General features: G+C 36.4%; 1 protein-coding gene across 1 annotated transcript in view; it reads right to left on the bottom strand.

Annotated features, from left to right (window-relative positions):
• dpy (fibrillin-like protein dumpy) overlaps positions 1 to 24,571 on the bottom strand; it is a 474,963-nt gene that overhangs the window by 213,844 nt on the left and 236,548 nt on the right. Inside the window, exons 50-63 of the mRNA XM_083128311.1 lie at positions 23,517 to 23,717; positions 20,177 to 20,347; positions 18,868 to 18,987; positions 16,840 to 17,217; positions 15,572 to 16,015; positions 11,744 to 12,058; positions 10,183 to 10,491; positions 8,723 to 9,037; positions 6,918 to 7,241; positions 5,934 to 6,254; positions 3,481 to 3,804; positions 2,379 to 2,684; positions 1,504 to 1,821; positions 451 to 774 (exon numbers count right to left, since the gene is read on the bottom strand). Coding sequence (XP_082984437.1) covers positions 451 to 774; positions 1,504 to 1,821; positions 2,379 to 2,684; positions 3,481 to 3,804; positions 5,934 to 6,254; positions 6,918 to 7,241; positions 8,723 to 9,037; positions 10,183 to 10,491; positions 11,744 to 12,058; positions 15,572 to 16,015; positions 16,840 to 17,217; positions 18,868 to 18,987; positions 20,177 to 20,347; positions 23,517 to 23,717 — 4,170 coding nt within the window. The remainder of the gene's footprint in view (positions 1 to 450; positions 775 to 1,503; positions 1,822 to 2,378; positions 2,685 to 3,480; positions 3,805 to 5,933; positions 6,255 to 6,917; positions 7,242 to 8,722; positions 9,038 to 10,182; positions 10,492 to 11,743; positions 12,059 to 15,571; positions 16,016 to 16,839; positions 17,218 to 18,867; positions 18,988 to 20,176; positions 20,348 to 23,516; positions 23,718 to 24,571) is intronic.

Raw genomic sequence — 24,571 nt, 5'->3', positions numbered from 1 at the left:
ACTATTCTAAACAGTTGAAATAATGTTTAAAAAACACAAAAACGACAGAAAACAAATAAAACAAAGTAAGTGTAAGAGGCACTTATTATTTATCATAAAATGGCAGATTTAATAAATTCTTAGTTATGTTCTGTTTATCTTAATTGTCTTTACTGGAAGGTAATGGAAAGTGACCATACAGTTCTTCATTGTATAAGCAAGGATTTGTCGAAGAATAAAACAAGAAATTTAGCTGTGTTGTCTGGTGGTAATGAACGTTAACAGAGAAAATAATTAAAGGATAGATGCTCAAAAGAGTTTATTAAGTGTTAATATTAAGTTTTAGTAGCAACTTATAGTAGGTGTATAACATGTGTATGTACTGAAAATGAAGACAGAAATGAAAAAGAAGTCTGCTAGTATTGTTAGGAAAGAAAAGAAAGAAGACAGTCAGAACAGAAGAACTCTTACTCGGTGTCATCGGAACGCAAGATCTTAAAGCATCTCCAGTAAAACCTTGATTGCAGGTGCATGATGGGATGTGATTCACGACATAGCATTGTGCATTTACGCCACAGGTTCCAGGGCAAGGATCCTTACACTTGTTGTTCACACATGCCCTGTTTCTTGGGCAATCCGAATTCAAAACGCACTCAGGTCTGCAACCAGTGTACGGATCGCCGTAATAGTCTCTAAGACAAGTACATGATCCAGCACCATTTCTCGCTTTACATTCAGCATTAGCACCACATGGTGTAGGATTACATGGATGTCTAGGCTCCTCTATAGGTCTCACTGAAAAACAATATGATGCGTTTCATGCTATTCACAACAAAATAATATAGTAAAGAAAACTAAAAACAGTTTAAGTTACAAATATAACACCAATAACATCAGACAGCTAACCAACCCTGAATCATAGTGTGGATAAAGGTAAGGTTGTACAAATCTCCTCACTGTAGTACTTTTTTGTGTTCATCAAAAGGTGACAAGTTTAACGCACTTGTTCAAAATTTTAGTAGCTCAGTAACTGCCACGGCTCTCTTAAGATAAGTGATAATATACAGAATTTAGCAATGCATTTTTTACAAAAAATAATCAATTTACATGTAAGAAAATGCCTTTATGGTGATTGTAACATGAATCCTGGCCACATTTCAGAAGGTCTGCAAACAGAAGAGACAAACTGTCCATGAAGTAGTACTCCTGTAATGTTTTCTAAGTTTGTATCCATAAGTTTTCAAACAGCACCTATACTTTGCTCCAGGAATTCAGTTACAGATATTGTGTCCATTTTAGGTTATATAATCTCAATCCTGATCTTTGAACTTAACTCCATTCTCCACTTAGAAAGGAACATTTTGGTCTCATTACAATAAACAGGCATCCAAAGCTCACAATAATAATCCACTCACCTTCCTTGAGACCTACATATTTTTACTATCTGCATGGTCCAATTGCTGTGAACAAACATGATGCAAACCTGAAACTGAAATAGATCTTTCACTCCTAAAATAACCTTACCTGGAACAGCGTTGCAGCCGGAGAATGGGTCTCCTTCGTAACCAGGATTGCATGAACAAACAGGCTGATGATTGTGAACGATGCACTGAGCATTGAAGCCGCATGATCCCTGGCAGGGATCTCTGCACTTGCTCTTGATGCAAGCAAGATGTGACGGGCAGTCAGAGTTAATTACACATTCTGGTCGACAGTTCGGTGGGACTCCGATCATTCCAGCGACACACGAACACACAGGGCGTCCGTCTACAACTCTGCATTCAGAATTGAATCCGCAAGGTGATGGAACACATGGGTTTTCTGCTGGTTTGGGTTTTGGTGCTGGAAAAAATTATTGAAACTTAATGTTGATGTTTAATAACATTCTTCATATTTCAGCACATATTCATAAACAAACATTGAGAAAAAAAAATTACGCTGTTACCATGTAAAACTAAAATATGTCTAGCTTTAGAAAGCTAATATCTTGAATCTTAAATTCCATCTCTGAAGATGAGAACTGATGTTAGCTCTCAAAGCTCCAAGGCCATTCAGAACTAACCTGGACTATATCCTGAGAACTTTTTTCATCAAAGATTGTAAAGTTTGTTTTAAATATACTTTAAAGTGAAACTGCAGGGAATGTGTCCCCACTGGGAATCAAACCTGGTATCTTATACATATTTGTGTGTGATGATAATAATAATATAGAAAATAGTAAATATAGAACTAAAAAAATATATGTACAATGGTATAATTAAAATTTAGAACCATCCCTAAGTAACTGCACCAATTCTTCAATGAAAACAAGTGAAATGCTAAAATCTTTACACATTAACTGAAAAGTTAACACTAGATTATATTTTCACAACTGAGGTCACAGTACTAGCAATACTCACGTTCTTCTAAACATCTGACAAATGGATCTCCTGTCATGTGCGACGGGCAGCTGCAGATTGGATTATGGTTCACAACGTGGCAACGTGCATTTATGCCGCACGTTCCAGGGCATGGATCCTGGCACTTCTGAGTGAGGCAGGCCTTGTCTTGCGGGCATTCAGAGTTCACCACACACTCAGGTCTGCAAGATGGCGGGCTGCCGATGTATCCAGCCTGGCACGAACAAACTGCATGGCCGCTCACAACGCGGCAGAGACTATTCGGACCGCATGGAGTTGGCTCGCATGGATTTTGTGGAGGAAGGGCTGAAAAAGTGGAAAGAGTCATGTAATACACAATACATGCAGACTCCTTTACAGCAACTAGGAGGAAGTCTTAATATTCTAAAAGGTCACAATTAGGCCTAAATACGCATCGATGTATTAGTATCAGTAAATGTTAATTTGAATTTAATAATTCATACCAGCTGATATTTATTCGGACTCTTGACATATTATAGGTCTCACAAAAATTAAGTGATACTTTTGTGGAATACAATGATCCACGAAATTGTGCAAAATTCACAGCATTAATTAATTTTACACCAATACTGTGCACTAGGAAAGCTTCAAGATTTATTTTAACCTGTTTTCAAGAACCAAATGTACAGTGATTAGGTATTCTTGATTGCGAAATAATGTGAATTTTTTTTAAAAAATAACAAACATTATCAGAAAAATAAAATGAACAGTGAAAAAAGTAGCTCATCTTGCTGAAAATATTATTTTTTTACCTCTTTGATGAGGTACTGTTCAAGTACCAATATTGATAACCAATATTATAGATTTGATATTAAAGGACAGAGAAACGGTATATTCAGAAATTTACATTTCAGATACAGAGTACATGGATTATAAAAGCAATTTTAAAGTGGCAAAATTGGCACTATGAGTTATTTATAGAAATATCAGATGCAAACTATTGTCAATTTTACTAAAAAAACATTAAAGTACCAATTCATTTGTTCTATTGTCTAATTTGTACACTATATCTGTTGAATGTCTGCATATTTAGAACAAAATGTAACTGTAAGAAGAACAACAAACTGAAACAAGTACTCACGTCTTGGTATAAGTCGGCATGAATCAAATGGATCTCCTTCGTATCCTCTAACACAACTGCATACTGGAATATGGTTCACCACGTTACATTCTGCATTTGCTCCACACACACCCTGGCAAGGATCTCGACAGTGCTTTGCAAGGCAGGCCAAGTAACTGGGGCAGTCAGAATTAATCACACACTCCGGTCTGCAACCAGTGTATGGATTTCCAATGTATGGAGGAATGCAGGAACAGCGAGCAACCCCATTTCTTTCTTGGCACTGTGAATTGAGTCCACACGGTGATGGATTGCATGGTTCGTATGATACTGGTGGAAGCATAGCTGCAATACAATAAACATCACAAGAGTTACAGTAACATCATCATAGGGTATATGGAAAATTGATTGATTGACCTGGCTTGTTTTACTTCCCTTTTCTGCCACGTTTGACTAATCATGAAGATGAGAACGAGTGATGATATGATGAAGTTAATGAAGGAACACTCTCAGAGAACACCCATGCCCAGGCTAGGATAGCACTCTGTACTAATCACTACGCTACAGAGTCGGCTGGGTACATGGTATAAAAGCTAAATATAGCAGGCATATATTATGTACAGAACTTGTTAATACAGCAATCATAAGACATATTAGCATTGTAATGATAAAACACGAAAAGGGATACATTTTATAATTACTTCTATTTCATATATTTGAATTATTATGTTTGATCATGCAGGGTAGACAGAAACTTACTTTCAAAATTAAAATGAGTGAAATTACCAGGTGTATAAGCTTAAATCTGCTGTTTTGTAGTCAGAAAAACACATGGTTTGTTCATAGAAAGCAACAAGAAATATATTCAAAGTACTTGCCCTCGCGAGCTGCACATTTTGCCCACCTCTTGGGCAATTTTTGGATAACACGCCAAAAAAAGTCCTTCTCTTTCGAGGCAAACCCTCATCAAGCCATTTTCGGACGTCTGCATACGAATGGAAGTGCTGCTCAGCGAGGGCGTGGCCCATCGACAAAAACAGATGGTAGTCGGATGGGGCCAGGTCTGGTGAATAGGCGGGATGGGGTAGCACCTCGCAGTTGCGTGTCTCCAAGTAGTTTTGGACCAGTCTTGACGTGTGTGATGGAGCGTTGTCGTGGAGGAAAATCAGCTTGTCATGCCTTTGTTGATAATCCGGCCTTTTGTCACACAGAGCACGGTGCAATTTGATCAGTTGTTGGTGGTAGCGGTGGGAAGTGACAGTTTCAACAGGTTTCAACAGCTCAAAGTAGACAATACCCTGTTGATCCCACCAAACACACAGCATCGTCTTCCGGCCGAAGCGATTTGGTCTCGAGGAAGATGTTGATGGTTAGCCGGGATCAACCCACGATTTCTTGCATTTAGGATTATCAAAATATATCCACTTTTCATCGTCAGTCACAATCCGATGCAGGAAAGACTTTCTTTTTTGTCTGGCAAGCAAGATTTCGCATGTGTTTTGGCGTCTCTCCATCTGCCGATCGGTCAATTCATGCGGCATACATTTTCCGATATTTTGAACCTTTCCCATGGCACGTAGATGCATGGAAATGGCTGCTTGAGTAACACCCAATTGCTCGGCAAGCATCTTTTGCGTTTGGGTATCGTCCTCGTCCAAAAGAGCCTGCAATTGATGGTCCTCAACCTTCCTGGGTCGATTTTCACGCTTCTTGTCGCTCAGGTCAAAATTGCCGTCTTTGAACCGACGAAACCAATCCCTGCACGTTGTTTCCGATACAGCACTGTCACCATAGGCCTCCACAAGCATTCGATGCGATTCGGCAGCCGATTTCTTCAAATGGAAGCAGAAAAGCAGAGCTTCCCGCATATGCTCTTTTTCTGGCACAAAACTAGCCATGCTTACCACAGGAACACTGTCTGTTGTTGTCTGCACGTGCTGACGATGTGCACTGATTCGTGTTGGCAGATGTCCAACTCATACAAACACCAGGTATGGCATGCCCATGGTAGCTTCATACGCTCACTAATGCCATCTATGAGCAAACAGCAGATTTAAGCTTATACACCTGGTATATTTTGTAGAAATTGCTTCATGCACAGGTGATGTATTTTTAAAACATTATTGTGTTATGTTCTGAAATAGTATGCAATCATTTAATTTTACTCTGAACAAGCAAACAAACAAAACATTGCAAAAAGAGAGAGAGTTTCTTGCCATACCGTACACAGTCAACACCATCCTACACTTCAATGTTTATGGTTCATGACAGTCCATTTTTCTTATTTACTTTCTTTTTCACCATTTATGACAACATTTGATCCTTTGTGCACAACTGTCTTGGAATTTTTTCTACTCTTTGAAGTATTTCAATATGACGTTTTCACTTTTATTCTACCATCTTTCTTTAAATATATTTTTGGATCACATTTAACATACACATTTTTCAACTAAAAATAAAAGATTTGAACTTACGTGTTTCTCTCTTAGAGCAGCCAATGAAGGCATCGCCCTCATATCCTGAAAGGCAGGAGCAGAATGGTGTATGATTCACGACATCACATCTGGCATTCGACCCACAGCTCTTCTGACAGGGGTTGCTGCAGTGTTCATTGATACAAGCTTGGTCCCGAGGACACTCGGAGTTTATTACACACTCTGGTCTGCAGAACGGTGGGCTTCCAATGAAGTTTGGAGTGCACGAACAAACTGGTCGACCTTGTTTCACTTGACAAATTGAATTTGGTCCACAGGGGGAAGGTTCACATGGATTTTCAGGTTGTCTTGGCTTCTCTTCTGCAAAATATATGAAAAAGAGGATGTAACATTTTGGGCCGAGTTGATATCACTTTGAACCAATATCTGTACCTAATCTTACCGATTCCCAAACACACAGTTACAGATACTTCAAAATTGTTACAATTCAAAGTAGTTCAGAATATTTATATAAATTTAAATACATAAATGTTGCATTCAAATGATATAAAAGTAATCAATCAAGTTTTGCTTTAAAATATTCATTATTATACATGTCAATCATTTAATCACAAAATCCATTTCTTCCACAAAGTTGTAAAAATAATGAGAATTATGATTGATTGATATTATTAATTTAACATTGCTTCCTGCCATTTTCAGATAATCGTGAAGCTGAGGATGAGTGATGATACAATGAAATTGATGAAGGGACACTCACAAAGAACACCCGTATCCAGGCTTGGATTCAAACCACAGACCCTTGGTGTTGTTGCATTCTGTGCTAACCACTACACCATAGATAATGAAAATTATGATTTTACATAATCTCCAGGATACTCACGGCTCCAAAAGTACTGGCTGGTATCCATGATTCAATTTATTCTTATCATTAAAAACAAACTAGAGGTGACAAAAATAGTCATAATAGAATACAGGAACATGTGTTGAATTAATAATTCACAAATATTAGAAAGAACTCACCAACTATCTGGTAACAGGTTGCAAACGGATCTCCTGTAAATCCTGGTGGACAGCTGCATATTGGGTTGTGGTTGATGACGATGCATCTAGCATTTAAGCCGCATGATCCTGGGCATGGATCCACACATCTATTATTTACGCAAGCCTGTGTTTGCGGACACTCGGAGCTTACTACGCACTCTGGTTTGCAAACTGGTGGAGAACCAGAATAGCCAGGCAGACAAGAACAAACTGCATATCCTTGTGAGGTCAAACATCTACTGTAAGGCCCGCACGGGGATGGATCACATGGGTTCCTCGGCAAAGGAGCTGATGGTATTGGTGCTGTAAATTAAACAAAAAATATAGGAGAAATGAATTGATTTGAAAAATAGCTTTGCAAGTGTTTTCGGTCTGAAAGCTCCCTAAAACTTGAAAGTGTCTTTCTTTCTGTGATTTTGCGTGTGTGTGTATGTGTTTGTTTTAATGATTATGGTATTTCACACCTAACACCAATTCATGTTGAGGGGAATAAACAACGCCATTGATAATATAAGACGTAAGCGAGTTACTAAAGATATATCCGCGAAACTTACTTGTAAATGTTCTATTAATTTCGGTGGCCTCTGCCACCATCCACTTGGGAACTCGATGCTTTACTGTTAGGTTGACTTCCAGTTCCTGTTGTTGTTTCCTCGACTAGCACTAGGGGTGCTGGTGTAGCCATTTTATCTGCTGCGCGCAATGGGTTTGAGCTGTTGTAATAGCGGGAGCCAAACATGATGAGCCTGCCCGCTGTCGATATTCAGCTCATGCGGAAAGTGCATAATTGCATGCGTCTCTTTGATTTTGGTGTCGATTAGGGTGTGTGATGTATTCCTAACTGAAACTTTTTGGATCCTGTGTTGTTGAACTTGAGGTGCCTTGCTAGTCCGGTAGTGGGTTGGGATGTTCTTGCATCCACTAGGTGCTGTTGTATACACTCGTTGACAGATCTGTTGGATCTGCCAATGTAGTGTGAGTTGCACTCACAGTGGGCGTCATATACACCTGGGTTGACCAGTGGGGAAAAAATGATCTCTTGTGTTTGCTTAGGGCACTGGCTATTTTGTTCGTTGGTTTGTGTGCAAGTTTTATATCATATTGTTTCAAGGTCTTGGCTAGGCTGCTGGATGTAGTCTGGTGGTAAGGGAAGGCAATCCATTTAGCTTTATCACTGCTGGCTGGGTGGAGTAGGTTAGGTTGTCGTACTTGCATTTCTGCTTTGCTGCACCATCTGGAGAGTTGATGTACTGTGTATCCATTATGAAGTCTTATGTCCGTCACTATGGTAACTTCTTCCTTCAGAGGTCACCAAAATTAATAGAACATTTACAAATAAGTTTTGCGGATATATCTTTAGTAACTCGCTTACGTCTTATATAACACCAATGTGAGAAAGTTAAAACTTACGAAAAGTGATCAAACCTGGGATCTTGGCATTCCATGCCAATGCTACATGAACTGAGCTACCTGTGACATCATATTTTCTACGACTTAGATCTCTGCAGATCTATTCCATGCATCCTGCAACTTCTAGGTTAGATTTAGTTTAAATCTAGTTAGAAGTGACTGATTTCTTTCAAAATATCTGAGGTGTGGATAAAATGTCAATTTGATTAGTCTAGAGCAAAATTATCTGGCTAAAAATACTATGTATAAATATTAAACTCTGATTAATGTTTTGTTTGTCACAGAAATGCACTAGGTTGCATAAGCAATAAAAATAAATAGTAGAGAATAATAAAACAATATTTATAGCAAGAAGCAAAATAGAATATACTCACGAGGTGTGTATGGATAACAGGATACAAACGGGTCCCCGCTGTATCCCTCAGGACAGTAGCACACTGGGAAGTGGCTGGTGACCTCGCATTTAGCCCCTACACCACAGACTCCAGTACATGGGTCTTGGCATTTGTTGTTGATGCAAGCTTTACTGAAAGCACAATCGGAATTCAGAACACACTCTGGGTGGCAGGCCAAGTATGGGTTTCCATAATAATCAGGAAGGCACTTGCATGTTATAGCACCGTGTTGTTCTTCACACTGGGCGTTGGAACCACAGCGTATCGTAGCACAGGAATCCTTCTCTTCGGCCACTATAAAACACAAAATAATTTATTTGCAAACAAATTTGAATCAAAAATAAATTGTTCACCAAAAATTATTGTGCAACAAGTTACAGGTTGAACTTCAATTTTAATTTTTTCAGTAAAATTTACAATCTGGAAACGTAAAATCATTGTTCCATCGAATTTGTAATTTCTGTTTAGAAATGAATTAATACTTCTATTTTACAACAATTAAATTCAAATTTTTCTCTTACAAAAACAGCAACCCAAAAGAATTTTCAATTTCTTTAACCAAAAAAAGAGTGAAAGTTGGTTTAGGTCTACTAGATGCTCAGATAGGCTAATCAGAATGGATCTACAGTTTACAGTGAGATCTGAATCACTGTTCCTCCACCAGGGATCGAACTTGAGAAAGATGGCAGTGTTACCAGTATGCCTTCAGGAAGGCCCAACATTTTTTTAACAGAGTACAATTTTGTGGGATAGCCAAAGAAATTCAATACTTTCAAAAATACATAGAGGGACATTTTCAACAATTAAAACCCAACCACATATTTATTTTTGGGGAATGGGACAGATTATTAATACTCTATGGATATTGGCTGGCATACACATCAGCACTGGTAAATTTGCTGATAATTTTATTGATCCTTCTATAAATATTCTGTTAATTAGTGAAAAATTCTACCATTTTGCTATTTTTTGTGAATGCAAAGGTGTAATTCACGTAACCTTGTTTTGTACAGTAAATATTTAAATACAGTTTATTTTTCTTAGTGCTTAATCACATGGTTAGGTGAATGAACCATTTGTATTTTTCATGGAAATCTTACATCAGATCAGTAGTTCTGACACCAGAAAAATTTTATATCGGTACTTTGTTGGTATTGGAAAACAATTTTGTATCAGTCTATTCCTAATTTATTTTCAGTTTATCTAAATTATGTAGTATACATTACAGTTTACTTAAAAAATGAAAATAATTAAAAAAAGGAATGAAAAAACTAAGGCATAATTAATTTTTCGCATATTATTAATTGATATTGATTGGGATTTTCAAGTTCTTTGATGCTATTTAAGTATACAAAAAAATAATAAAATCGAGATTAAAATCTACACTTCAAAACATAATTTTACAATTAAATTTCCACAGAAGGATGAAATTACGGTACCTGGTGGTATTGAACAATGTTCGAAAGGATCTCCTGCGTATCCCGATGGACAGCTGCACACTGGGTTATGGTTGACCACCACACAAATTGCATTCACTCCGCAGGAACCAGGGCATGGGTCTGAGCATCTCTGCCCGATGCAAGCTCTGTCGAATGTACAGTCCGCGTTCACGAGACATTCTGGTCTACAGCCGTATCCCACACACGTTTCACACACTGCATTGTTTCCGTACAGTTGGCATTGCTCATTGGGTCCACACGGGGATGGTGTACAAGCCTTGGTGGCATTAGCTTCAGGTGGAACAATCGCTGGAAGTACACACGATTGATTATCATTTTCACAAGGTATATAATACCTTGAAAATATCATGTAGCTATCATACTTCATAAATTTTTGCACTAACACTTGGATAAAAATAAAGTGAAGCCATAAAATACTTGCAAACAAAGGCTATGCATTGTCTCGTGACAAATTTCCAACTTATATAAATAGAACCAAAATAGATAGTTTTTTGTTTCACTTAATGCTTATACTTGTAAACTGAATATATTGCAGTCCATAAAATTTAGTCTTCATAACAGAAGGAAATTAAAATTCACTGGAAATGTTTCTTCTGTCTTGAAACTAAAATTGGCTGAAATTTAATAATGCATACTTTCTTCTAGATAACTACAATTTGTTAAATGTTATCTTTGTATCACAATTTATGGAGGTAATTTCCGTCATCATACCTTGTCATTAACAGTGCTGAATCATTAATATTAATATAACCAAAACAATACTTCAAGCTGATTGCTATCTGTTTAATTAAGTTTAGTGGAACCACCATACCAAAATTAACAAAATAATTAATTATTATTTTCATGGATAATGTTAAGTACTTATATTGGTATATTAATGTGTTCTCATGTTTTGTATTCTTTGAAACATAGCTGTAGTTAGTATTAAAGTACACTACAGTCCCGTTTAATGGAATTTGATGGGACCGATGGTGCTTCGGTTGAACGAAAATTCGGTTAAACTGGAATAAAGATTTTTGATATACAGTACAGTATTTTGATATACAGTACATACAGTATGTATTTCAGCGTGTAGGTACAAACAAAAAGCTTAAATAATACATAGTCATTTAACTCAAGAACATGTATTACAGTAACATTAAGGCTCTGGTACAAAAAGCTGTATGACTAAAACAATAAAGTTAAGTGCACCAAACTGAATTACAAATCTCAACTGGCAGGTGTCTCTTGTCCTTGAGCGTACAGCACATTATGCATGCTAAAAATAGACGGGGATGGGGGAGTGGGTGAGTACAGCCAATGCATCGTAACAATGAACTTACTCTTTGATAACTAACTGTTAGACCAAAACAGAGACAAAAGTGCTTCATCGGTGCTCCCGTGTAATACATGGTCGTGCACGAGTAACAGCTTTTTTTAGCAATTCGGTTAACCTGGAAATTTGGTTAATCGAGATTCAGTTAAACAGGACTGTAGTGTAAATAAAAATTTTGTCTGAAAAATTTTAAAATTACATGATCACTCATTTTTGGAAACTTACGTTTGGGAATACACTGTATGAAGGCATCTCCCACATAATCCTCAGGACATGCACAAACTGCAAGATGATTTCTGACCCTGCAGATAGCTCGAAGACCACAAGTTCCTTCGCATGGATCTCTGCAACGTTGCCTGATACAAGCTTTGTCCTGAGGGCACTCCGCATTGACAACACATTCTGGATGACATCCTGTTTGAGGATCGCCCTGGTAGTCACCAATGCACGAGCAGACGGCACGATCATTAATAGTCTGACAAATGGTGTTTGGTCCACATGGGCTTGGATGGCATGGGTCGGATGGTGGTGGAGGTTCATCTGTGGAGCAGAAACAATGAAAGAGGTTCTATTAACATATGGTAGAAACTGAAATAAAAATTACAATATTGTTTTTTCCACAAGGAATTGGAAACCTAAAGTGAATTCCCAACATGTTAGAAACTAGGAATTGTGATTTCATAAGACAGTTGCAAATTATTCTTGAACTTGTTTAGATTGGCAAAGCTAGAAGTCTGTATTAGCATAATGGAAAATATTTGACTCTCATGGTTTCAACTTCTACGAGTCAATTAGACAAGGCTACTGAGCGAGTACTTTTGTATATCCTGTTCTTTTAATGTATATACAATAAATAGGTCAGACTGATTGGAACTCTATCGATATCAGGCAATATAGACATACCAATGCATCAGTAAAATTACAGATTACTTCATTGATCTAATGTTTCTATAAATAGCCTGTAATTGAGTGCAAAATTCTCTCTCATTTTGTTATTTTTACAAACACAAAGGGGTCAATCCATATGAAATCATACCAGCTGGTTGCTTGACCATTTTTAAAAAAGTTTATTTTTTGAGTGGTGTGAGCCTCATATATTGACAGTTCAGAACCACTCTTATTTTATTTTTACTATCACCGATTTGAAGATGGCGGGCATTTTTTTATCATGGCGCGCGTCATTTTCTCCATTCGTAAGCATCAGCGGCAACTTTTTTTTCTCAGCTCTGGTAAGTCCTACGACAATGAGACAAAATCTGTGATGTTAAGCACATTATAGGCTACAATTATATTTCTGTGTAATTTTCTAAATATTATTCCTTCATAATAGATTTTAAGGTTAAAATTGTGTATTTCAATCACTCAAAATGACATTTTCGGACATTTTTTTGAGGGGGAAGGCAGTTTGCTTGACACTTGATTTTTTTTGCGCAAGTACCTGTGTACCAATAGAGTACGTCAAAATTATTTGAAGCTTGAGACTTTAATATTTGTTTTTCTACAGGGTCATAAACATGTACTTTTTGTTAAAAAAAAGTCCAAGTTCAGGGTTAAATATCTCTGGTGGGCAGTTGTTTAAAAATCTGAAATTTGTATACAATACAGTACTTCAGGATAAGTAACTTCAGTAAAAATTTTGAGTTTGAGATTTAATTGGTTTAAGACATACAAAACTCGTGAAAAATTCAACATTTTGCATTAAATATGGCATGTCTAATTTCATTTCTTATTAACATTTTGTGTTGAAATTCTGCAAACTGTAATTTGGAATGTCAATGAACAACATTACAATCCTGAAATGGATCTACAATAAAGTATATATACGAAGGCATGCTGAAAAGTAACGCTTCCTATGTTTTTTATTTTCTTTGTTACCTTGTAAACGCATTTTGGATTTTGAGCAACCATACATTGCACTTAAAAGACTTTCCCGCTTTTCCATTGAAGGTTTCAAACTTCTATCGCCAGGGGGTGCTGAACTATTGCGAGGAAAATGGCAGCATGTAACCATGCAATGTTGGTGAAGCGCTTGAAGTAGCGTGCCGTGATCGAGTTTCTAACCACAGAAAATGTGCTACAAATTGACATTCATTTGAGACTGAGGGAATATTATGGGGATGAATGTGTAGACATCAGTACTGCGCAATCTTGAGTTTATCATGCTCTTAAAGAAAACCCCAGCTGAATAAATCTCAGCTATGGAGGACATCGGATTCGTGTTCAGCTGGGGTTTTCTTTAAGAGCATGATAAACTCAAGATCGCGCAGTACTGATGTCTACACATTCATCCCCATAATATTCCCTCAGTCTCAAATGAATGTCTATTTGTAGCACATTTTCTGTGGTTAGAAACTCGATCACGGCACGCTACTTCAAGCGCTTCACCAACATTGCATGGTTACATGCTGCCATTTTCCTCGCAATAGTTCAGCACCTCCTGGCGATAGAAGTTCGAAACCTTCAATGGAAAAGCGGGAAAGTCTTTTAAGTGAAATGTATGGTTGCTCAAAATCCAAAATGCGTTTACAAGGTAACAAAGAAAATAAAAACATAGGAAGCGTTACTTTTCAGCATGCCCTCGTATATATACTTTATTGTAGATCCATTTCAGGATTGTAATGTTGTTCATTGACATTCCAAATTACAGTTTGCAGAATTTCAACACAAAATGTTAATAAGAAATGAAATTAGACATGCCATATTTAATGCAAAATGTTGAATTTTTCACGAGTTTTGTATCTCTTAAACCAATTAAATCTCAAACTCAAAATTTTTACTGAAGTTACTTATCCTGAAGTACTGTATTGTGTACAAATTTCAGATTTTTAAACAACTGCCCACCAGAGATATTTAACCCTGAACTTGGACTTTTTTAACAAAAAGTACATGTTTATGACCCTGTAGAAAAACAAATATTAAAGTCTCAAGCTTCAAATAATTTTGACGTACTCTATTGGTACACAGGTACTTGCGCAAAAAAAATCAAGTGTCAAGCAAACTGCCTTCCCCCTCAAAAAAATGTCCGAAAATGTCATTTTGAGCGATTAAAATACACAATTTTAACCTTAAAATTTATATATTTAGAAAATTACACAGAAATATAATTGTAGCCTATAATGTGCTTAACATCACAGATTTTGTCTCATTGTCGTAGGACTTACCAGAGCTGAGAAAAAAAAGTTGCCGCTGATGCTTACGAATGGAGAAAATGACGCGCGCCATGATAAAAAAATGCCCGCCATCTTCAAATCGGTGATAGTAAAAATAAAATAAGAGTGGTTCTGAACTGTCAATATATGAGGCTCACACCACTCAAAAAAATAAACTTTTTTAAAAATGGTCAAGCAACCAGCTGGTATGATTTCATATGGATTGACCCAAAGGTATAATTCAAATATTCTGTTTTTATATGAAGTAAATTTCTAATGTTCTCCTTTTCATTTATAAGTAAAAACTCATCAGTGTCACATAATTAAACAGGTTATTGAATCGTTCAGATTCTTCTTGAAAATGTTGGCTTTTATTAGTGACATGACAAAGCACGAAATGTACCATTACTATGAATTCAATGGTATTATTTTGAACAGATTCTGATCTTGATATGAAACCAATTCCAATATATATGATTTCTAACTACACACACAACAGAATTTCAAGCATTCTAAATATAAATTTTATTAAAAAAATATGTTTTGCGAGATAAATATCCTCAGAGAAAATACACTGGTGCAGAAGCAGTTAATCACAAATGTATAAGGAAGGAATATAGTGAGAGAGATTTGAAAACATTACAAGAAAACAGAGCTTATATTTTCCCCTTATACAAGTCATTGTTATTAACTATATCAGCTCTTTTGTTGAGATTCAAAAATTGGAAATTCAGTATCAGAATCCCATAAAATATCAGATTTTTCCAATTCTGATTCCAACACGCCAATCTTGATTGGTGCTTTATCACATTCCTATATTTTATTTTGGATCAGTAACAATATCAGTATTAGTAAATCTCATATCAGTCCATCCATAAAATATAAATTAAAAAATAATAATTACCTCTTATGTAAACACAGCGAACAAGTGGATTTCCTGTCAATCCATGGTTGCACGTGCAGACTGGATGGTGCTTTTCTACACGACACGTGGCTCCAATTCCGCAAGAACCTGGACATGGGTCTTTGCAATGCAAGCCGATGCAGGCTTTGTTCAGCGCACATTCATCATCCACCGTACATTCCGGACCGCAGCCCTTGGGGCTCGCTGGGTCTCCTGAGTAGCCTTCCTGACAGGAACACACGGGGTGGCCCTGTTCGCTCACTGTGCACCGCGTGTTAGGTCCACATGGGCTTGGAGTGCATGGGCTTATGGGCACTGCATAGCATGCACTTAGTGGGTCTCCTGTGTAACCTGGTCTGCAGTAACACTGTTCTTGATTGTTTGACACATAACAGTCAGCATTCCTTCCACATGGGCCTGGTTGGCAAAGGGCTTTTACCGCTTCTAAAACACAAAATAATAATAGCACATATAATACCATTTCATGAATTGTAAATTATTTATAATATTTAATTGATTTGAAAGTATCATACACATCCAATATGTCTTACACCTTGTGCAAAAAAAATACAATCTTATTCACTATTCTTAATTTTGTAACAAGAGGTGATATTTTTCAAACTTCTCATTGCATCGTAAAGAAAACAGTGCTGTGAATTACATTTTTGTTCAATCAGTTCCTAGATGGATAATTGCTTAGTTAATATTTATTTTTCCTCTAGATCTTAGTCCATTGATTGTTTATTTTCTCAAACTATACATACATGCAGTATTCTTGAATTTCATAAAGATCCAAGAATTATATTTTTTGAATTCCAGTTATTATAATGCTAACTGCTACACTTTATCCAGGAATAAACTACATATGTACAAAGTGATACTAAAACCACTTCAAATGAAATAATACTAAATTCAATCATAATAGCGAAACATTTTTTAAAGTAATGTGAAATGTACTATTCCTCAGGAATTCTAGTCATAAAGTTATGGCTTTTATTTAGGGTTGGTCTGATTCCACTTTGAACTGATGCCAATGCTGATACTTGAAAGTTGTAGCAGTTTGAAGTTGTACAGAATAATAATAATTTTAATATGTAAATATTCCAATGGAACTGTACCACTGATTTAAAATAATCATGATTTCACATGAGATGACTACTATTTAATAACCTACTTCATTTCTCTCCACAATATTTTTGTAAAAATATTGAAAAATATTCATTTTGCATTATAATATGTAGGCAAAATAATAAATAAATAAAGCATACCTGAGCAACTTCTATATGGATTTCCGACGGTTGGCTCTGGGCAGTAGCATGATGGATTTCGATTTGGATCGCAAAGTGCTCCGAAACCACATGGATTTGGCTCGCATGGATTACGTTGTTCAACACATCCACGTATGGTGTTGGGACTTTCCAAATATCCAGGCAAGCATGTGCATCTACCAAATCCATTTATCACAGTGCACTGAGTGTTTGGACCACAAGGTGAAGGGTCGCAGGGATTCTGGGGCAAATGACAGGGTTCCTGTGGAGGCCTTCCTTCATATTCAGGCAAGCAGAAGCAACGAGGGGAGCCATTAACCATTCGGCAGCCAGAATTAGGGCCACATGGGTTAGGTTGGCATGCATCTCCTTCAGGAACTGAAAGAAAACCAGTAACTTTGTAAACTATATGCATAAAGTAACATGAAAAAGTCCTATAAACAGAAATAATTTCAAATTAATTATCAGTATTCAATCCTTTCAGATAATGCATAATTAATTTTTAATCCCTGTACAGGTTTCTTGACTTGGTTCATTTTACACTGCTCTTCTGCCACTACTGCATAATCGAAAAGATGAGGATGAGCGGTGATAGGATGAAATTGCTGAAGGGACAAAGAACACCAATGTCCAGGATTCGAACCTGGGATCCCTGTTGTCGTAGCTTGCTGTGATAACCACTTCACCACAGAGGTTGGCTGTACCAATTTCCGTCAAGATTATGCACTTACAAATTCATCCTGCATATCAGTGTTCATTTATAAGCCATACGTCTAGACCATAGGGTATCTAACTGTCATGCAAAAGATCTGGACTTGGTTTCTGTACAATACAAAGATAAAAAAGAAAAAAAGTCAATTTCCCTTACATTGCACCATGCCATGAAGGTACATAGGGGTTTGGATGTAAGATCACACACATTCTCAATCTCAGTAGCAGAAGTGATGTGATCGACACCACTGCATTGGGGTCACCAACCCTTGGAATCAAACCAAGGTCTCCAGCATAGGGGCGGGGCACTTTACCAACTGGCTATTCTAGGTACAATACATAGGTAGTGAGTTATTATTTTCTTCCTTTATCTGTCAGTATTCACTTCGAATGTTTTGCCATGCTACAAACATTTAAGATGAAGAAATAAGTAAATATTCCTTGTTTTAGAATAGTGGACAAGCTAACATTAAAATTTTGCACTTCAATTGGTTCATGTATATTAATATTGGGCTTGTCTTAGAATTGAAGATTGATTGGCAAGGGCAGCAATTTATATTAAGCTGATTTGTTTAAAAATTGTGTGTGGCAATACTCATGTTCAACAGACAGAAAATATCTCTTGAAATGGCTTTCACACAATTTAAATATACTAACAGAATTCCAGATTTTCAAGATTTTCAGATAAATTTCCAGATCAAACTGTATCATTCAAAATTACTTTATCTCTGTTTGCATGATTTTCTTTTAGTGAAAATATGTAAGATATACCACATTTTTATGTATTTCTATTTTATTTATGAACATGTGTCATGTCAAATTACAGTTTACAAGTTTGTGAAATCACCTTAAGTATAACCACCATAGTTATTTTTCCCTGATTTTTTTCAAGTTTTTTAATATCTTTAAGAAATTCCCTGGCTTTTAGGTCACAGGCCAATTTCCCTGACATTCTCCACGATTTCCAAGTCAGTCAGTCTGAATTTATACAGAAATCTTAGTGCTATTTTACCAGTATTAAGGCTAATATACATTGAAAAGGTAGTAGCTACATCACATGCATATCAGAAAAATACCATGTAAATATCATATTTAAATATAAATAAGTTAGCCACAAAGTAAACACTGTGAATACTGCAATCATAATGCAAACCAATTTTTATTGAAAATCCAAATAAATATTAAATTAATAAAGTAGACATAAAACACTGCTAGGAATAACTTTCAAGTGATAAGTAATTGAAAATGACAAAATTTTGCAAACAATATTTCTTAACTATTTTTATGTCATAATTTATGTTAAAATTTGATACTTACTGCAGTTTCTGAATGGGTTTCCTGTTAATCCCTTAGGACAGTAACAAATAGGATGGCCATTGTCAATCTCACATAGGGCATTTGTGCCACAAGGGTTTGGATCACATGGGTCTGAAGGCTCTGATAGAAGAACATGTTTATAATTAATACTACGGAACTGTGAAGGAACGAGTTATCACCACATGCAGAATAAAAATAATACCAGTGTAAGGAAAAGCAAAATAGGTAACAGCATAATTTTTTTAATTATTTTTGTTACTACATGATTAATTAATGAAATACATATAAGAAATCAAACACAACAAAAAAAAAAAGCATGTATTAAATTATCCTTGTCTCAAATTGTATAAAAATTTAAGTACTAATATCTCAAGTAACTCATTGAGAAGCCAGTGAGGAGAGATTTTATCGAAGATTCCACTATACTAATGAGTCCTGTTCTGACAGTACATGTTTAATGATGAAATATATTCTGGATTATCCAAACTGGATGTGGTCTCGTCAAATTGTGTTGAATGAGATTTCAGTAGGGATGGGACCGATTAATCGGTACTCTGTCGGTATAGGCTGATATAGGAAAATCGGTGTATCAGTTTATCAGTAAAATTACCGATTATTTTACAGATTCGATATATCGATAAATATCTTATAATTTAGTGCAAAATTCTGCCATTTTGTTGTATTTTTTATGGATAATCTCCGTGCCTTATTTTCTAAGAAAGTAAATGTCTAAATATTCAACTTCTTTTGCATTGCAGTCACCTCGAAACACACATTTATTAAGGAGATCAATGAACATTTCAGGTTCTTCAAGGACGATTTCTAATTTTATATTGGATCGGTAGAATATCGGTTATTGGTATCGGTAAACTTTATATCGGTAATTTGTCGGTATCGGCCAAAATTTCATATTGAGCCATCTCTAGGTTTTAGTATATTTATAAATTTTCATTTGTAAGTATCCCCAGTTTCATTTTTAAATATTCATAATTTTACATAAGAAAACTGGAATACTAAAATAGCTATCACAAAATGCATTTTTTCATGCAATATGATGCACAACAATAATGAAAAATATGCATTTTGCATTATTTCCAGAATATTTGGACTCAATGAAAATGTATCACATGGCATTTTACAAACCCTGAAGCATATCCAAATTCCAGAAAAGTATTGGTCATTAAATTCAAACTGACTCTCACCAATAGTGGTATTGTTAATACGCTCAGCCCCAATTGAAACAATATCTGAAACATAGATTAGGTCCTGCAACAAATTATAGGTAAGCGTTAATTGTTTGGCACCTCACCTTGACAGCTAACATCTGGATTGCCACTGTATCCTGTGAGACATCTACACAGTGCTCTGTGGTTCGCAACCTCACACACTGCATTGATTCCACAATGGCAAGGGTTGCTACATTTACCATTTATGCAAGCCTTATCACTTGGGCATTCATCATCACTTCGGCATCCTACAACTGGAATAAAAATTGCAAATCATAAATATATCTATGACAGTAATAAATAATAGAATTTACAGAGCAACAACATACAGTGCAACACTGAATAAAGAAAAATATATAGATATGACTGCTTTTCTACTTCAAACAGCAGTACATCTGTATTGAATCCAACTCTCACTAAAACTAACTGTGAGAATGATTTTCTGAAAATGTATATCAGAGAATAAATTTCCTTAGATAATACATTGTTGTATGTCAAGTCCACTTTATGCTTAGATTAATCGTGAATGAATCTATAGTTCAAAGTGTGCACCAATGTATTTTTTTATTATTATTTTTACAATGCAGAGGGAACATATAGCTATTCTTGTTAAATGATTATCTCATGTGCAGATATGAATATTGTAAAGCAAACCCTTATAGATTAAGTTATAAATATTCTGAACTACTGTGAATTGTTACAATTTTCAAGTACTGATAATATGGAAATTATGCAAAATGTATATTTTTTTTATTATTTTTACAACATAGAGGGAAGGAATTTATTTGCTGATTAAACTATTATCTTGTGTGCAATTGTGAATAATTTAAAGCAAAACTCGAGTAGAATAGTTATAAATATTCTGAACTACTCTGAATTGTTACAATTTTCTAGTATTGACATTGATATCAGTGGGAATCAGAGTATTAGCAGCAGTATCGGCTCAGTCCTATTAATAAATTACATTATACTCCTACTTATTTTTTTAATAAGAGTGTTTTAATAAAATTCAGCTTGAGCTGAGTATTCCGCAATACCATTATAAAATCCAACACATTATATTGCTGCACGTCACACATATTAACAACAAAAAAAAAAAAACAGTCAATGTCATACACTACGTAGCAAGAGTTATACAGTCAATGTCCATGTCAAGTCTTACATTCAGTGCATAAATGTGAGTTCCCAGTTGGATCACGTGCGCATGTGCATATAGGCACGTGTTGTTCCACTTTGCATATGGCATCTCGTGCACAAGGATTCTGAACAGTGCAAGGGTTCATACATTGGGTGTTAATGCATGATGTCCAAGAGTCACAGTCCATGTCACTATTGCATAGTATGCTGGGATTGTACACTAGAATAAGAAATGAAAAAGTAGTTGATTTTCAGACCACTTACTACATTGCACATACAACTTCAAACAATATTGTAATTTATGGATGAGTGCGTTAATTTACAGTATATTAGGGGTGTACAGGATTCCAGTCAAAAATTGGTACTGAGATCAGTTTCCCATGTGAAACATGGGAAATGATTTCCTGGTTTATGGGATCCAAACTATAGTATATGGGAAATAGTTGTGTAATAGTGTTTAATTGTTACAGTTTTCTGTACTAAAAGTGTCAGCATTTTCTTGGAAATAGCAGATTTCAATCTAGAAAAGTGAAACAATCACATCAAGGATAGAATTTGACATTTGCTTCATTTCATATCTCAACCAAAAAAATGTCCACCCTGCATACCCCTACTGTATGCATGATGGCAGGTGTGAGCAGTCTGTTACTATATTCCCCTCATTCCATTCACTCTCAGGGGTGCCAACCTTTGAAAAACATTGAGTGGGATCAAACACTTAAGTCACATGTTCAAATATCTCCTAAATAGTCCCTTCCATGTATCATGATGTCAATGCATGCCAACAATGGATCCTAACTATTTTTTTTAAAAAAAAACGCTGATGTTTACCAATTTCAATAAGCTATCCTGCTCAAATCATATCAAATATATAATAATAACAACATGACAAATTATTGAGTGAGCTCAGTCCCCTTTGATCCATCACAGACTCGATACTTTCCCCTCAATTCCCCCCTTCTCATTCCTCCACACAATCTCTCTATCTCTTCTCTTACCCTCAGCTTCACTTTTCCCTCCTCCTTATGATCTCTCTCCCATCTCACCCCCCTCTTCTCTCTATTGCCACTTCTCCATCTCTCTACATTCACTCCCCTTCAATCTCATCTCTCCCTCCAACACACTCATCCTTCCTCCCACTCATACACAAAAACTCCCCTGCTACAATCACAAATATCAAAGAAACGGTAAACAAGCTGATACGAGGTGTGGCTAGAAAAAAAAACGGATCGATGTTGCTGTTGACAAACGGCAAGCTCGTCAAGGTCAAGCGGTGCATGAGTGTATAACGTGATATCCTGCCTATCGACTGTGTGATTTCAAAGGGTTCGCAGCGATCAGTTCCGCTGTAACTTGTCGACGAAGTGAATACATCTGTGCTCTGTCGGAAAAATGTTAACTGTGAAAGTGGAACAGCGTATCACTGTGAAGTTTCTTATGAAACTCGGAAAATTCGCCACAGAAACTTATGTTTTGTTGAAGGAAGTATATGGAGATGAGTGTTTATCATGCACGCAAGTGTTTGAGTGGTTTCAAAGGTTTAAAGAGGGACGAGAAGTGATTGCAGACGACTTGCATCCTAGACAGCCTTGCACGTCGAAAATGGAATCAAACATTGCAAATGTCGGTGAATTGATTCAAGAGGATCGTCGCTTGAGTATTCGAGCTATTGCAAAACAACCAACATTAATACATTACGGTGCTGACGACCCTTTGTGAGCGAGTAAGAAGACGTCGACCTGATTTGTGGAAAAGCAAGTCATGGATTCTTCATCAGGACAATGCTCCTGTCCATACAGCATTGTCAGTCAAGGCTTTTTGGGCCAAGCAAGGGATCCCAGTGTTAGAACATCCACCCTATTCGCTGGGTATCACTACGTGCAACTTCTTTTATTCCCAAAGGTCATATCAGCACTGAAAAAACAAACAGATTTACGACCGTAGAACCTGTGAAAACAAAAGCGACAGAAGTCATGAACATTGTTTCAGAAAATGATTTCCAGCACTGCTTCCAGAAATGGAAGATTTGTATGGAGCAGTGTATCGATAGTTCAGGGGAGTACTTTGAAGGGGATAATGTTCGTATTGTACAAAATTACCAATAAAAGATTTTGTAGTAAAAGTCCGGTTATTTTCTAGCCACACCTCGTATATTTGCTAGACAGCAGTTGATTTTTAAAAGATAACAGTACCGGATACTGGGGGATGTAAACTGTGAAGAACAATGAAATATCAAATCAGGTACAGACTAAATGCAAATCTTATTATATGACAATATTCACATACCTCGTGTACATTCTAGGTAAGGGTTACCAACATATCCTTCAATGCACTGGCACTCAGCCGCATGATTCACTGGTACACACACTGCATTCTCACCACACGAATCTTCAAAGCATGGATTTATACATCGTCGATTCAGTCGATCGCAAAGCTTGTTTGGAGGGCAGTCTTCATTATACTGGCACACCGAATGAGGTGATTCCACTGCACAATAGGAAGAACGTTGGATTGTACAAACAGAAATACATATTCAGATATAACATCTGCAAACTTTACACTGTATGCAAAAATATCCAACAACATATTGCTTTATTTATTTAACAAAAAATTCAAAATACAGGGCTTGGCCATTTTTACATCGAAATGCACCAGCAGGAGTTAATAGCAACATAAAGTTAACTTATGCATCATTTTATGAGAACCAGAGGAACATAACTCCAAAAAATGCAGTTTTTGGTTTTGTTTAACGTATCACCTCTGAAGAGCTGTATCTCAAGCCAGAAATACATACCTCCACTTCTAACCTTAGCAGTAAGGTGGAGTCACACATCTCCAATTGACTGACTCCTTAAAAGTCAGACATATTCCTAAGAATACATTATTTCCTGTCCCCCCCTGCTACAATCACAAATATCTAAATTTCGTACAGGTCTGTCAAAAAGTAACGCACAAACCACTGTAGTTCGGGAATGGTAAGGACAAGGGAAATGAATGTTGTAGGTAGAAGCATTAGTCCATTACCACCTAACCAACACCTAAATAACATAATCACGAACAAAGAGGTCAGAGTTACGCGCAACGGACATCAAGTTGCATCATGCTGCAATCATGACAGTTCAGAAGATTGGTCATCTGGGATGAACAGTGGTGCCACAACCCCCATATAGCCCTGACTTAGCACCATCGGATTTCTATCTGTTTGGACGACTGAAGGCTCATCTGCATGGGAAACAGTTTGGAGATGACAACAAGCTCATTGCATGTGTGAAAAAGTGATGTGAAGACCAAACTAAAGAGTTTTATGAACGTGCATTCGTTGGATTGGATTGATTTGTTGT

The sequence above is a fragment of the Lepisma saccharinum genome, chromosome 9 (assembly GCF_977018435.1).
Source record: "Lepisma saccharinum chromosome 9, izLepSacc3.1, whole genome shotgun sequence".
NCBI lineage: Eukaryota > Metazoa > Arthropoda > Insecta > Zygentoma > Lepismatidae > Lepisma > Lepisma saccharinum.
This window is presented reverse-complemented; position numbering and strand designations above follow the sequence as displayed.